The sequence below is a fragment of the Balaenoptera musculus genome, chromosome 12 (genome assembly GCF_009873245.2).
Source record: "Balaenoptera musculus isolate JJ_BM4_2016_0621 chromosome 12, mBalMus1.pri.v3, whole genome shotgun sequence".
Taxonomy (NCBI): domain Eukaryota; kingdom Metazoa; phylum Chordata; class Mammalia; order Artiodactyla; family Balaenopteridae; genus Balaenoptera; species Balaenoptera musculus.
In genome coordinates, this window is record NC_045796.1 from 82027187 (window position 1) to 82043243 (window position 16057).

The following is a 16057-nucleotide window of genomic DNA, read 5'->3' on the forward strand; positions in this document are numbered from 1 at the left end:
TTCTCTCTCTCTCTTCTCCTCTGGGACCCCTATGATGCAAATGTTGTAGTGTTTAATGTTGTCCCAGAGGTCTCTTAGGCTCTCTTCATTTCTTTTCATTCTTTTTTCTTTATTCTGTTCCACAGCAGTGAATTCCACCATTCTGTCTTCCAGGTCACTTATCCGTTCTTCTGCCTCAGTTATTCTGCTATTGATACCTTCTAGTGTAGTTTTCATTTCATTTATTGTATTTTTCATCTCTGTTTGTTCTTTAATTCTTCTATGTCTTTGTTAAACATTTCTTGCATCTTCTCGATCTTTGCCTCCATTCTTTTTCCAAGGTCCTGGATCATCTTCACTATCATTATTCTGAATTCTTTTTCTGGAAGGTTGCCTATCTCCACTTCATTTAGTTGTTTTTCTGGGGTTTTATCTTGTTTCTTCATCTGGTACACAGCCCTCTGCCTTTTCATCTTGTCTATCTTTCTGTGAATGTGCGTCTCTATTCTTTTTGCAACTTTTAAGTAAGTCTAAAGTTACTTCAAAATAAAAAGTTGTAACAAAGGGCCAGATCTTAAGAAGATGACTGTTGGGAAAAGGAACGAAAATCTATTTTGTCTCAGACTTCACATTAGCCAGCGTCTCTTGTGGGGCGGGGGAGATCTGGGGATGGGACTCAGACTGTCACATGGTTTACTGATTTGCTCCTGCGGTGCCGTATGTGAGTGATGCAGGGTGATAACACGGTGTCATAGAAAGATGTTGGGACTTGACGCGAGCACATCTCTCTTTTTTTGTTGACTCTTTTGCTTATGCACTGTGACCCTCGATAAGGCCCTTAATCTAAGTCTCAGTTTTTCAATATATAAAATGGGAATCCTCATCTTTTTCAGTTTCAGTAAGATTGCTATGGGGGTTATATGAGATAGTTTGTAAATATGATTTATACTTTAAATCATGAAATTTTATTCCTGTTCATGTAACACCAAGTGCCCAAATCCTAACCTCCTGTTATATTCAGCATCAAAGGAAGATTTCTTATCTAAATACAGCCCTAAACTGTTGTCCATTTTCTAATACGTCTGCAGTAAAGAAGCCATAGATGGTCCAGCAAGTCCACAGCCACTGTGGATTAGTGGAAAAGTAATCAAAATTCAAAAATGAAGCAAAGGCTCACTCATCTCTTGTTTCAAGGAAGGCTGTGAGTTGAGCATTTAATTCAATGTGGTTCTTTCTTTTTACCCAGAAGGAGTGCAGAGGGGAACTACGCACTCTTTTTTCTCTTATTATTATTATTGTTTTTAAAAATCAGGAAGTTTTATTTCTGAAAAAATGGTGGTTCTGCAGCATTTTCCAGTGGAACATTAACTTATATTTCAAAGTGAGAAAAATCAAGCAGTCCTTTGCCAGTTGCGGCCCGTGGAATCAGGATAATCTCTCACGGCAACGGACACCACCTAGAACACGCTGACAAGAAAGTTGCTAATCTATGTCACATGGTCTCCCACCAACCTGTTAATAAATTCCTTTTTCCTGCTCCCTCGTTATTCTTGCGTGTGGAGATTAAATGGACTATACAGTAATTAAATTTGACTCTCAAGAGGTAGTGCTTTAGAGCCGTGAGCCACAGGAGGCTGGCTTTCTGCTCCAGCCCCACTGCTGACTTGAGGGCTGAGCACGGAGCACCCGCCCTGTGCCAGGCCTCAATTTTTCTGTCTACAGAGTGAGAGAAGCAACGTCTCAGAGGGGCATGGTGCTGCTTTACGAGCTCTATGTTCTAACTGAGCTCCAAATTCCGTTACAGAAAGGTATTCTTTGATGAATTAAAGATGCATTTATACTGTTGTTGAGATTCTTAGCAGGAATGAAAGAAGCTTTAAGATCTAATTTTAAAAGACTCCCACTGCACAGCACATTATCCAGCTCTCAAATGCTGCACACAGCTGTGCATGGAGCGCTCTGTGGTATTTATTAAAAATAAGACACAAACCCTGCAAAATGGTGCCGGGAATATCTCCACAGTGCGTACAGGCGCTGAACTGCTCAACTTCCACTGAGGCTATGGGGGCTCCTACTGGCAAATTCCAAGCACCACTCGGAAAAATGACCCCAGAGAGACAGCTTAATGCTTCCTACTGATCGCGAGTCTTCAGAGAACATCTCAAGGCAGAAAGGGACAATTTCTCAAAGGAAGCAAATAACCTTTAATGAAACAAATCTGTGTCGCAGCCATAACTAAGTATATGCTGCAGAGTCCTTTGCTAAGAGGCCCTTGGGAATTGCTTCCTGGTGATAGTTTCCAAGGGGAATGGGAGAGCTCTCATCACCTTCTCTTAATTCCTGCTGCTCACGGGAAATAACATGTTTCTTTTCAGTTTGGACATTTCATGTTTCTAAGGGTAGATATATAGATGAGTGGAAAAGTCCGAGGGACAGGTTTATATTTTTCTGGATGGGTAATGATTTGTATATTCCAATATGAAGTTCAGACAGGTATAGACAGATGACCAAGAGACCCAGAGCCTTATGTAGCCATACTTTTTGTTGCCTGATCAAAAATTTTTTTAACCCAAATATTTAGCATTAGGCCCACCAGCAATCTATTGGACCTTTGCCTGGTGGCCCATCCTAGACGCTGCCTTGTCTCAGGCAACTATACGCCCTCACGCGGCCCCCACGGCCCCCACTGCCCCCAGGGGTGGCTGTCCGTCCATCACCTCCCACTTCTCACTGAGCTCCAGCCGCAATGGCCATGTGTCTCTTCCTGGTGCCAGCCAAGGTCACTGGGTCTCAAGAACCTTTGCAATGCCTGCTCCCTGGCCTGGAGAGATCTGTGCCCACATCTTCTCATTGTGGCTTCTCTAATACTCAGGTTGACTTGAGTGTCCCACTCCTTAGAAAGACCCCCTTGGGCCACCCGATCTAAAGAAGCCCCCAATCTGTTTATATCCTTCATAACGCTATCTCTAGTTGACGTTATCTTGTTTCTAAAAAATATGTTTGCATATTATTTTTCTCTGTCCACTGGAATATTAGCTTGACAGGAAGGAGGACACTGCCCATTTAGGGCCACACAGCATCCCTGGCATCTACAACCGTGCTTGGACATGGTGGACACTGTGTAGACATTTTCTGGGTGACTGAGCTCAGAATGCAGGGGATCTTTCACTCCTCTGCTCAGTCGGTCATGATGTTCTACACCTTTCTGTCCAGACTGCTTCTACCTCCATCACCTTTGCTCTGAATCAACATAATTAGTGTCCCTCCTCCTCCACGGGCATGGGAGACTGTACTCTTACAGGCAGGGATCATGTTTTATCCATCTTTGGGTCATGTTTGGTACATAATAAGTGCTCTGTCTGTGAATGAATTTTCTTACATAACATTTGAAAGTACAGAATATTAGTACAGTATATCGTAGTATGCCACTGAAGTTTATAGAAGGAGTGGGAAATAATCTTTAGCTATCCATTTCCTCTAAGCGTATTCTCTATATGGTCAAGTCTTACCAGCTGATCAAACTATATTATAAGTTCAAATTTGTGCACCAGGTCAACAGTGACCTAAACAGGTCTCCAAGGGTCTACTAACATGAACAAACATGCAAAGGCATTTCTGGGAGTGATATCACTTATCCGGAGATGCCTCCAATTAGGAAATACCCAGGGACCTCATGATAACATTGATCAAAAGGGTATGCAGTCCTATATGAGGCAAGTAAGTCTACTTTAGGGTTTAATTTCTTCTTTAGGTTGGAGAGCAGCACAGGTAACCTGATCTAGTTGAAATAATAAGGCTAATATTTAAGGCTGATACTGCAATTAATGTCATTTTGTGAAGTCTGGCTTCTCATTCAAAGATTTCAGATTAGAAATGATAGTATTTGTATACAAATAATGAATACTATAAATGTAAGTTGATGACAATGGACAAGGTTAACTAAATTTAATTTAAAAATACTAATGAACACTAAGCACAATCTTCTCACAGTTGGTAGTGTGGTACTCTGGGAAGTAGATACTTGCCCATTGTTCTGGGTTCCTTGCACACACTCCTGAACCTTGGAATCTCTGGCATGACAAGTGCCTTTTGTACGATAACGAGGTGGCTGGGGTTCCCTAGAGAGCTTCAAGATGGGGGCTGGTGACCAGAAAGACAAAGGCGGGATGAGAGGGCCAGCCCCACCCTGGACCTCTGGTGAGGGAAAGGAGCCTGGAGATGGAGTTCCATCACCAGTAGCCAATGATTTAATCACTTGTGCCTCTGGAGTAAAAGCTCCATGAAAATCTCTAAACCATGGGTACTGGAGAGTGTCTGGGTTGGTAAACATATGGGTGCTGGGAGGCGGGGTGCCTGGTGGGGGCATGGAAACTGCATGTTACCCAGTCCTTTGCCCCAAATACCTGCCCTGTGTGCCTCTTCCATTTGGCTGCTGTTCTTGGATTATAGCTATAATATAATATAATACAATATAATATAATGTAATATAAGGTACAGCACTTTCTTGAGTTCTGTGTCATTCTAGTGAGGTGGGGAGTTACTGGAGCCCCCAAACTGTAGTCAGCCAGGCAGAAGTGTGTTAGCCTGGGCACCTCACTGTGGCTGGCATCTGATGTCGAGGAGGGAAAGTCCTGTGGGACTAAGCCCTGAACCTGCGGGGTCGGTGCTAGTACCAGTTGTTAGTGTCAGGATTGTACTGAGTTGTTGAACACCCAGTTGGTGTCCGGAAAGTTGGAGAATTGGTTGGTGTGGGGAACAACCGCCACATATTAGGTGTCAGGAGTGTTGTGAGTGAAAAGAGCTCATCAGGTAGGTATATTTTTCTAGACTGAAATCCTGGTTCTTTCATTCACCATCTTTCTAACTCTGGACAAGTTTCTTAAGCCTTAGCTTACTTCCTCATCCCTAAAAAGGATATTATAAAACTCATGTAGGATTAAATAAGACAGTATTTATAGAGTTCAAGAGCAGTACCCATCATGTAGCAAGTCTCAATAAATATCAGCTCTTATTAATTAGAAGGATTGAAATGGCTTTAACGTTCTGTGGTCAATCAACCCAACAGGGTTCAATGGTCCTCAGATGGTCCAGTGAATCACATGGAGGTGACCACATGCACCAGAGTTTGAACACTTAGATGGAAAGAGAAACAGCAGAAGAGTATACGACTGACAGGAAATAACCCAAGAGAACATAACTTCTACTAAAGGGCAGAGGAGATTAGAAGGTGTAGAAAATGACGCAGTTGAGTATGTCTCCTGGAACCAAAGATGGAGAACCTGGAGAGGTAGAAAAATGGTGTCTCAGTCTTCAGTTCAGAACCAGTGGCAGTCTGAGAGTCTCTGATACAGCTTTCCAACACATTAGCAGCTGAAGCTGCCTTTTAATAGGATGAACTCACAGATATATTAGAGTGGCCTTGGCTGTGTGGTTGATTTTAATAAAGGCTCCAATTTTGTTTTAGCCAAAGAAGACACTGGTTATTTTCTTCTCATTAAAAAAATACACTTGGCATTTTCAGGAGTGACTGTTATTGCATGTCAAAGGCATATATGCTCTATTCAGGGGGAAATATCCATGCTGAGGTTTGCCTCTTTCATCCTCTTGTGGAAATATTACACTGAAGGAGAACTGCTAAAATAGCAATTAAAAACAGACTGATATTTAGCATCAAATACAGATCCACGATTAACCACAGGCTGGTGCTTTCTGCTTCCCTGAGATGCACTGCAGGACTGAGAAGTATGGCCCTGTTACATATGTCTGTAGACAGAGTCACTGGGGCATCCAGAAAAGCCGCGGCTACAGGGAACCGGTTGGCTTCCTGACACATCAGGCTCCTTGTCGCTATCTAAGCACCAGCCTTTGGTATGGTTTGCAACTTTCAGGTAGGTCCTTAACGGAAGTTAGAAAAGGAGTGACTGTGAACTCAGTCTTCGAGGTTGTTTCACACGTTCTCAATACTGAGGCCACGGAGGGAATGAGTTGTGTCTGAATGTAGAGAAATCAGAAAGCAGCCGGTCCAGGTGAATGAGGGCAGCTCGTTAGATATCCCCAAATGTACTTGACTCTCCCAGTCGTAGGGCAGCGATTATGGCCCCCAGATGTATGTAGAAATGTTATTTCAACAGCGTCTTAGGGGAGAGATGTAAATTGAACGCATAGGTATAAGGAAGAATTTTGTAATTCAAGATAAGCTTTTACCAGTTTTCAAAGCAAACTCCTCAAATCAAGCAGAGATAAATCAACATGGTAACGAAAGAGAGCATCTAATTAAAAAACAATTGAATAGATTTTTTTTTTCTTCCCTTAGGTTACAGTTGTTTAAAATATGTTTTTCAAACCCAAGAATATAATGGTTTTATGATTTCTCAAATCAACAATATTTGGAAATGCCCTGGTTCTGGCTCCAGTGCAGGGGTGGAGGGGTGGGCAGGTCAGGAGGGGAAGTTCTGCAGTCTTTGGGAATCAGCTCCTGGGCCTCTATCACCTCGTGTCCAAATACTACCAGTTGGTCTGCAGGGCTCGCTAGGTGACGGCTGTAGTAGCTTTGGTCTGTTTCAGCTGGAGAGAGCAACACAGGGGTGCTTCCAGAAAGCACCCCCCGCGCTGCAGGCACAGGCAGGCTACCAGTCTTCTCTGGATCCTTCCTTGAATGCTCAAGCCTTCTAAAAGTGTTGGGTGTGTATTTGGCATGTTCAGAGGAACCAAATCTTACAGATACATGGAGTCTTGAGAGAGGTTAGCTACATTTCCAAACTCACAACAGTTATCACGGACAGATGAGGGAGATGCTACTTCTTTGTCCATTTTGCCACGGTAAATTAGGCCAAACGAGGGAAATCCAGGGTTCACTTTACATTTTGCTTTATCGTTTAACCCCTGACATCAATCATTTTTTTATGGGCCTATTAAGCAGGCCCAGAAAGGGCCCCAGCAGCCACCTGCTACAGCCTGCCGCCTTCAGGCAGGTGACCTCGGTTCCTCTGTGTAGGTTACATCTTACTGACCTCATCCTCAAGACCCACGTGTGAACACGTTTCACTGTTTCATTGCTTCATCTGGACCATGAATCAAACCATTACACATACCTCAAAAAAAAGACTGAAAAGTGCATAGTTATCCTAAATGTAAGTACAAATCTTGTTTTTGTTCTAATGGGGATTCATTATATATTTATCCGTGAAATTTTCTTCCAAAGCGATAGATTCACTAGAGGTCAAATATCCAAACGAAGAAAAGGCCTGAAGCGGTAACTAAGCTCCAGCCACACCTAAACCGTGTCACACTAAATCTGTAAGGTCACAGTTGATGGGCGCAAAGGTGGCTAAGTTACAGACGACAACAACGTCGTCTTCAGAGCCATGCGTTACACCAAGACCTGAATGGATCCGAGACAGGAAGAGAAAGATTGAAGGACTAAGATGTGCTGATGTATCCGTAGCTGAGAACAGCTATCAAAGGGCAGCAGGCGTCTGGGAGAGAATCTGCTTTTTAGCTTAGAAGCCACAAATACATTGGCATTGCCTCTGGAATTGGAATAAAACCAATTTTAAATTGGTTTTAAAGCCTGGAATGGAACATTCCTGCAGTCATCCGTGAACCAACCTTATCCTGTAGAAGCTGAGTGAGCCCTGGCCAAACCATCTACCTTGTGAATGGTTTTGTTTGGGTCCCTCATAGGACAGGAAGTTCTTGTGCCGTAATTCCACATCGAGTTACAGTGTTTTGTGGTGTAGCTTGAGCAGGGAATTAAAAAAGAGGAAAAACCTCCAGAGGAAAATCAAGTGCCTTCACTGATGCACCCCAGGGGCTGGGTGGACCCCCGCAGAGCTGGGTGGGCCCGCCTGGGGGCTGGGTGGATCCGCAAGGCCGGGCGTTGGTGCCCACTTTCCTCCACGCCTCTCTGGCAGAAGAGGGGCAGCCGGACAAACAGACTGCGTTAGTGAAGGCCAAACAAGATGTTTCAAGGTTGATGTAACTTAGAATTGCACCAGATTCACTGCGGTAACCGCAGGGCTTCACGCACAGCCCCATGTCCATAACGTCTGGTTGAAGGAACGGTGGCTCTGGAAACGTGCATGCGTGTGGGGAGCCCTCCCGCTTCCCTGTGCCCAGGACGTGCGCCACTCACACCGCACTGGGAGGAAAGATGGGACAAAGGGTTCCTCTTACAGTCCCCGTGGAGGGGGTTTCTCCACTTCCTCCTTAAGGAACAGGGGTTAGGGAGGAAACTAAAGGTGCTCAACAATTCCCAACTCCTGAAACAAAATGGCAAACCAGCTGCTGATGAAGAGCTTAGTCTAAATTAGCTTGTAAATAAAAACCCCACTTTCTCATATTGGAAAGAGTTGAAATAAGTAAACCTCACCGAGAACTTTCAGCATTTGGATTTGAATGGCTACCAAAGAAGTGGGAAGGAAAAAAGAGCAAGAAAACCAAACGTAGCTGTTGAATAACAGCAGCAACTACAACATCAACAATAACAACAAGCTTTTGTATACAGGGTTTTCTTTTTCTTTCCCCAAAGGAATAACATTCTATTTCTTAAAAATAGGCCGAATTCTTCAAAAATGTCAGTGTTGGGAAAGACAGAGAAAGGCTGACGAACGGTTCTAGATGAATGAGACCAAAGAAGCGTGATGACCAGACACAGCTGTGACCCAGACTGGGTCCCGTCCTGGAGGGAAAAATGCTACAAATGATATTATTGGGTCAAATGGCAAAACCGCGATACAACCAGCAGATTAGTTAAGGTATTGTGTTAATGTCCAATTTATGGAAGGTTAGGTAAAAGAATGTCCTTATTTTGGAAAACCCACACTGAAATATTTAGGGATAAAGGGCCATGATGTAGACAACTTACTTAAAAAATTAATCGAGTAATTGAAACTTGAGATACAACTGACTAAGGTTTTCAATTTTATGATCCACTTTTAAGTATATTACTTGGAGGTGCCAGATCTTAACTCTGAAATTGTTTCATAATTTCAGGCTGGTACCCGGGTGAATGGAATCTCTTTGAAAGGACGGCAGCCAGGGGGCTGCAGGGATGTGACATTTATTCGGGGACTGTAGGGTGGGGACTCAAATTTCAGAGGGTAAACACTTTATCAGGTCCAACAGTCACCGTGCATAAACATACTTGCAATTATTCTTGAGGCATGCTCATTAACATGCTTTACCAGGACAACTACACTTATACGTTCCAGCAGATCAAGAGCATAAAAGGGGTACTGCTTACACTGTAGAGCAAAAAGGGGTCTTTCTTTGTCCTTAGTGAAATCAATGCTCCCAAACTCAGGGCGACACTCGAGAACCATGTATTTCAGCATAACTCAACCTGACACAAGTGGGTATTTTAGAGCCAGACCATCTGGCTCAAATCCCAGCTCCACCACTAACTACCTGCATGACTTTTAGCAACTCACTTCACCTCTCTGTGCCCCAATTTCTTCATCTGTAAAATGGGGATAATAAAAATACCTACCTCATCATGTTATGAAGAGGATTAAATGAGTCAGCACTTTCAAAACACGAGATTGCTGGCCCATGGTGAACAATCCATGAATGTTAGCTTTTAACATTAACTAAATGCTGCAATACCAGAAACAGAAGAAAAGGATGTGGTGTCATAAATCTAGGTATCCAGGACTTTGATATTCACCTATAACGCAGAAGGGCTTCCGGGCAAATCTCAGTCTTCCTTGCCATCCTCTGTACCGGCAACAGCAGCCTGCAGACCAGATTCGAATGATGAACTCCAAACCAAAGACGACGATCATCACGAACTCCTAAAATGTCAAATGAGGTATGTCAGAGAGAGGTATTACGGATCAAACCACAGCAGGAAGCTCTGTGGATATTTCTGGACATTCAAGCACTTCATCTAAAATATCTGGTTGTTAAAGTCTGAAGTTAACATCGCCTTTTGTCCAAATCAAGCTAAACCCGGAGAACATCGGAAATGTATTTCCTATCATGGAATGCTATTGTATTTTCTATCATGCACATTGTTATTTCCTATCATGGGATGCTATTCCTCTTCAAGTCTCTAAAGCTTTGCAAGTTTAGGAGTCCGTTTTAATTCTAAATATGCAGGCTGAATTACAGATCCCCTTGTCTGGAATACACAGTCCCTCGAGATTGGTTCCAGGACCCCATGGACACCAAAATCCTCAGATGTTCAAGTCCCTTATATAAAATGGAGTAGTGTTTACATAAAACCTACACACATCCTTCCATATACTTTAAGTCATTTCTAGATTACTTATAATACCTAATACAATGTAAATGTTTTGTAAATAGTTGTTGGCATGCAGTTTGAGTTTTGTTTCTTGGAACTTTCTGGAATTTTTTTTTCAAATATTTTCGATCTACGGTTGGTTGCATCTGTGGATGTGGAACTTGCAGATAAGGAGAGGTGACTGTATAGTGCAACTGACCTTAGAACCTGGTAACATGTGAAATATCTGAAATGAAAGAGCGAACCCTGAAAACACAGCTTCACAGTTTTACAGAAAACAGACCCTCATTTTGCTGCAAGGAGTGACACAATCCCTGAGCCCTTAAGAGTTGTTCTCAGAGGAGAAGTAAATATTTAGGAGGATACTGAGTTCTTTTGTTACGATGTCAAAATCTCCTTAGAAGACAGCAAGTTTTGACAGTGTTATTGTGTGTGGCACATACATCCTTTGCCAGAAATGAGACCCTGGCCTCTGGATCTGAAGCTTGTTAATTATTAGGCTGCCCTTTGGTGAGAGCTGCCTAGAAAATAACACTTGCTCCAGCAGGAGGGCTTTGAGATTATCTAGGAAGAACTGTGAGCGAACCCGGGGAAAGGCCAACTAAAGAGGCTCATTAAATGTGGGTCACAGACTGAGAAACCACCGGACTCTGTCAGAAGAAAGCACCTCGGGAGCAGACCTGTCACAGTCACCTTGCTGTCCCTCTATAGGGGCAGCACTGAGTTTATCACATTTGATTTGTTTTCCTTTAAAAATATTTCCCTCTCTTGTTTTTTTTTTTTTTGAATCTCTCTCTTGTTTTTAAACAAGGGTTGACTCAGCATTCATGATGTAGAACAATATTTATTACTTGATTTTTGTTATAATTGCTTAATTATAAAAGTGATACATGGTTCTTATTAAAGTCTCTAAACATCACAGACGTGTTGAGTGTAGAAAGTAAAAGTCCTAAGCCACTCCCCGTACTCCCACGTCCCAAGATAAAAACTGTTATCAAATTTAGAAAAATGGCATTTTTGTTGCAAGTTTCAGGCAAATGTCTGTTTCTTCAGTTAGAGCATGTGATGATATACTGCACTTTTGAAATGCCTAGTAGAGATACATCATTCTCTCCTTCTGTTATTTTGCACTAAGTAACCCACAAATATTTCTCATCATGGGAAATAAATCTCCAATATCATGGCTGCTTACTTACAGTGACTTAAAACTACCCATGGGCTAAATCTCCGCAGATGACTTTATGCAGATAACCAAAGCCATGGTCAATGCACACTCATTCATGATATCAGGGTTTTGTTTTGTTTTGCTTTTAGTTTTGAGTATACATCTAGGTAGTTGAGTTTATTCATTCATTAAGATGGCTGAAGCGCCACGTTAGGAAGAGCTGGGAGTGAACCCTGGGGAGGCCAGGCTTGGTTTAATCCTTCTCTTTCCTCATACAGAGCCTGCTGAGGCCCCAGGTGCCCAGCAGCCGTGTGTCCAGTGCACGTTTAATGGCAGGGCCACTTTTATCCCGGCCGCCACCTCCTACTTGAGCCAGGAAGTCTGGCACTCCACTTGTGGGGTCCTATTATCAGGGATAGCTAAGAAAATCCCAAATGTGGCCTGAGCAATTGGCACTACAGTAGAATGATTTTACTTTTTCATGGGAATAGCTGCTACCAGCCAATGTATGACCAATAATCTTTAGATACTGAATAAAGAATATTAGAATAAAGTAACATTCTATTACTTTAGCAAGGTAGGCCCTCACTGCATCATTTCTATGTTGTATCCTGAGGCAGATAAATTACATCTACAAATTCTTTATTCAGGGTCCCTTGTTCAGGAATATTGCCTCCTGAATTTTTATTTTAATTATGTTGGGAAAAATCCTTCATTTCCAAATAAAGCAAGAGGATATTGTAATTGGATTTCACTACAGGGTCACAGTTTCTGCCTCGGAGAAGTAAGACTAGAGTCAGAATTCTCTCCTACTAGAGCATTCCTTAGTATTCTTTATGAGTGCCTGGTTTTAGACTTAGTGAGCGATAACCTCAAACTCTCCGGTCACCGAGCGAGCAGCAGGAAGGTGTCTGTGGAGCGTTTCTCTCAGGCCCGGAGCTACAGGACGTGGGGATGCTCCCTCCCAAGACTTGAGCTGATTTGATTGGGAGCAAAAGCATGAAAACCACTTTGACCAGATTCTGTCTCTTGTTTCCTGAAATTTCCATCTTATTTCAATTAAAAGGAACAAAGTGCTATTGAGAAAGAGGGGGGAAAGGATTCCAAATGTGACAGTCAGACCTGGTGGGGAATGGAATTGTGAGAAGATCACCTTTTCTCTCTCTTTTTTCATTTCCCAACTTTGTTGAGGTATAATTGACAAATAAAAGTTCTGTATATGTGAGCTGTACAATGCGATGTTTTGATGAACGTAGACACTGTGAAGTGTTTACCATAATCAAGCTAATTAACATATCCATCACCTCACATAGGTTTTTTTTTTTTTTTTTTTGGTGAGAACACTTAAAATTTAATTTCTTAGCAAATTTCCAGGACACACTAACACTATTGTTAACTATAGTCACCAGGTTGTATGTTAGGTCTCCAGGACTTATTCATCCTGCATAATTGAAACTTCGTGCCCTTTGTCCAGTATCTCTCCTTCCCGCCCACCTTCCAATCCCTGGCAATCATTCTACTTTCTGTTTTTAGGAGTTTGACTTTGTAGATTCTGCATATAAGTGAGAACATGCAGTATTTGTGTTTCTCTGTCAGACCTATTTCACTTAGCATAATGTCCTCCAAATTCATCCATGTTATTGCAAATGGCAGGATTTCTTTTTTAAGGCTAATACTCCCGTCTCTGTCTGTCTATCTATCTATCTATCTCACATCTTCTTTATTCGTTTGTCCATTGATGGACACTTAGGTTGTTTCCACATCTTGGCTATTGTGAATAATGCTGCAATGAACATGAGGGTGCAGATATCTCTTTGAGATCCTGACCTCACTTCCTTTGGATATAGGACCAGAAGTGGGTTGCTGGTAGCTCTATTTTTAATTTCCTGAGGAACCTCCATACTGTTCTTCATGGTGGCTGCATCACTTTACATTCCCACCAACAGTGCACGAGGGCTCCCTTTTCTCCACACCCTCTCCAGCACTTGTTATCTTTTGTCTTTTTGATAATAGCCATTCTAACACATATGAGGTGATATCTCATTGTGCTTTTTTTTTCTTAATTAATTTTTAGTTGCTTTATAATGTTGTGTTAGTTTCAGGTGTATAGCAAAGTGAATCAGTTATACATGTACATATATCCACTCTTTTTCAGATTCTTTTCCCATATAGGTCATTACAGGGTATTGAGTAGAGTTCCCTGTGCTACACAGTAGGTTCTTATTAGTTATCTATTTTATATATAGTAGTGTGTATATGTCAATCCCAATCTTCATTGTGGTTTTGATTTACATTTCTGATGATTAGTGATGTTGGACACCTTTTCATAATACCTGCTGCCCATTTTTAAATCAGGTTATTTTATTTTATTTTTTGCTATTGAGTTATGGAAGGTCTATATATGTTTGGATATTAACTTCTTATCAGATGTTTGGTGTGCAAATGTCTTCTCCCATCCCAGAAGTTGTGTCTTCACTCTGTTGATAGTTTCCTTTTATGTACAGAAGATTTTTAGTTAGATGCAATCCCATGTATTTATTTTTGTTTTCGTGATTTTGGAGTCTTATAAAAAAACCCAAAAGACAAATTCTGTATGATATCACTTATGAGTGGAATCTGAAAAATAAAACTAACTAGTGGATATAACAATAAACAGACTCACTGATATAGAGAACAAACTAGTGGTTACCAATGAAGAGAGGGGTGTGGGGAGGGGCAGGATAGGGGTAGGGGATTAAGAGGCACAAACTACTAAGAATAAAATAAATAAACTACCAGGATATATAGTACAACACAGGGAATAGAGCCAATATTTTATAATAACTATAAATGGAATATAACCTTCAAAATTGTGTATCATTATGTTGTACACCGGAAACTTATATAATATTGTACATCAACTGCACCTTAATTAAAAAACAAAAACAAAAAAACATTGCCCAGACCAATGTCAAGAAGCTCCTTCCCTATGTCAGAGAAAGACAAATATCATATGATATCACTTATATGTGGAATCTAAAAAAGGGTACAAATGAACTTATCTTAAAACAGAAATAGAGTTACAGATGTAGAAAATAAACTTATGGTTACCTGGGGGTAAGGCGGTGGGGAGGGATAAATTGAAAGAATTGGGATTGACATATACACACTACTATATATAAGATAACCAATAAGGACCTACTGTATAGCACAGGGAACTCTACTCAGTACTCTCTAATGGCCTATATGGGAAAAGAGCCTTAAAAAGAGTGGATATATGTATATGTATAATAGGTTCACTTTGCTGTACACTTAAAACTAACACAATGTTGTAAATCAACTATACTCAATAAAAATTAAAAATAGAAGCTCCTTCCCTATGTTTTCTTCTACTAATATTATAGTTTCAGGCCTTACATTTAAGTCTTTCATCCATTCTGAGTTGATTTTTGTATGTGGTGTGAGATAAGGGTCCAATTTCATTCTTCTGCATATGGATATCCAATTTTCCCATTCATGATAAAAACTCTCAGCAAGTCAGAAATAGAGGTTTACTATCTCAATTTGATAAATAGAATCTACAAAACCCTTACAGCTAATGTCATACTTAATGATGAAAGACTGAAAGCTTTTCTCCAAAAATCAAGAACACGGAAAGATGTTCCTTAGTTCATCACTCTTATTCAACATAGTTGCATAATATAGTCCCTGCAATAAGGCAAGTAAAAGAAATAAAAGGCATACAACTGGAAAGACAGACATAAAATAGTCTATATTTGCAGATGCATGGTTGTCTACAGAGAAAATCCCAAGGAATCTACCAAAAGACTCTTAGAACTAATCAGTGAGCTCAGTAAGGTTGCAAGATACAAGATCAATATACAAAAACCAATCAGATGTCTGCATACTAACAGTAAGGATGTGGAAGCCAAAATTAAAAGCACAATATTATTTATGATCATTCCAAAGAAATTAAATGTTTAGCTATGCACTTAACAAATCTGTACAGGGTATGCAGGCTGAAAATTACAAAATGTTGGTAAAAGAAAGCAGAGGAGACCTAAGTAAATGGAAATACCATGTTCATGAATTGGAAGATTCAACATAATACAGATGTCAGCTCTTCCCAAATTGATGTGTAGGTTTAATGAAATTCCTATCAAACTCCTAGCAAGCGTTTTCTTTTTTTTTGTAGACATAAAGAAACTTACTCTAAAGCTGATGTGGAAAGGCACAGGCCCTAGAATAGCTAAAAATAATCCAGAAAAAAGAGAATGAAGTGGGAGGAATCACTTTATCTGTTATTAAGGCCCACTATGTAGCTCTAATAATCAGGACTGTGTGGTCTTGGCAGAGGGACAGACACATAGAGAATGATGGAGCACAACACAGAACCTAGAAATACACTCAGACAAACATGCTCAATTGATTACTTGATAAAGGTACATAAGTAATTCAAAGGAAGAAGAAATAGCCCTTTCAATAATCAGTGCTGGGACAACTGGACATCCATATACAATAAAATGAACCTCTATCTATATCTCACACTTTATACAAAAATTGATTCAAAATGGATCATGGGCTTAAGTATTAAAACTATACAACTTTTAGTAAAAAACATAAGAGAAAAACTTGAGGAATTGAGCTAAGCAAAGAGTTCGACTTTACACTAAAAGCTAAGTAAGGAA

At 40.9% G+C, this 16057-nt stretch overlaps 1 protein-coding gene across 5 annotated transcripts in view; it reads right to left on the bottom strand.

The window, feature by feature from the left end:
• The window catches only part of KCNQ5 (potassium voltage-gated channel subfamily Q member 5), a 571236-nt gene that overhangs the window by 138469 nt on the left and 416710 nt on the right, over positions 1-16057 (bottom strand). For all 5 annotated transcript variants that reach the window (XM_036872164.1, XM_036872162.1, XM_036872165.1 and 2 more), the window contains exon 3: positions 9647-9773. In XM_036872164.1, coding sequence (XP_036728059.1) covers positions 9647-9773 — 127 coding nt within the window. The remainder of the gene's footprint in view (positions 1-9646; positions 9774-16057) is intronic.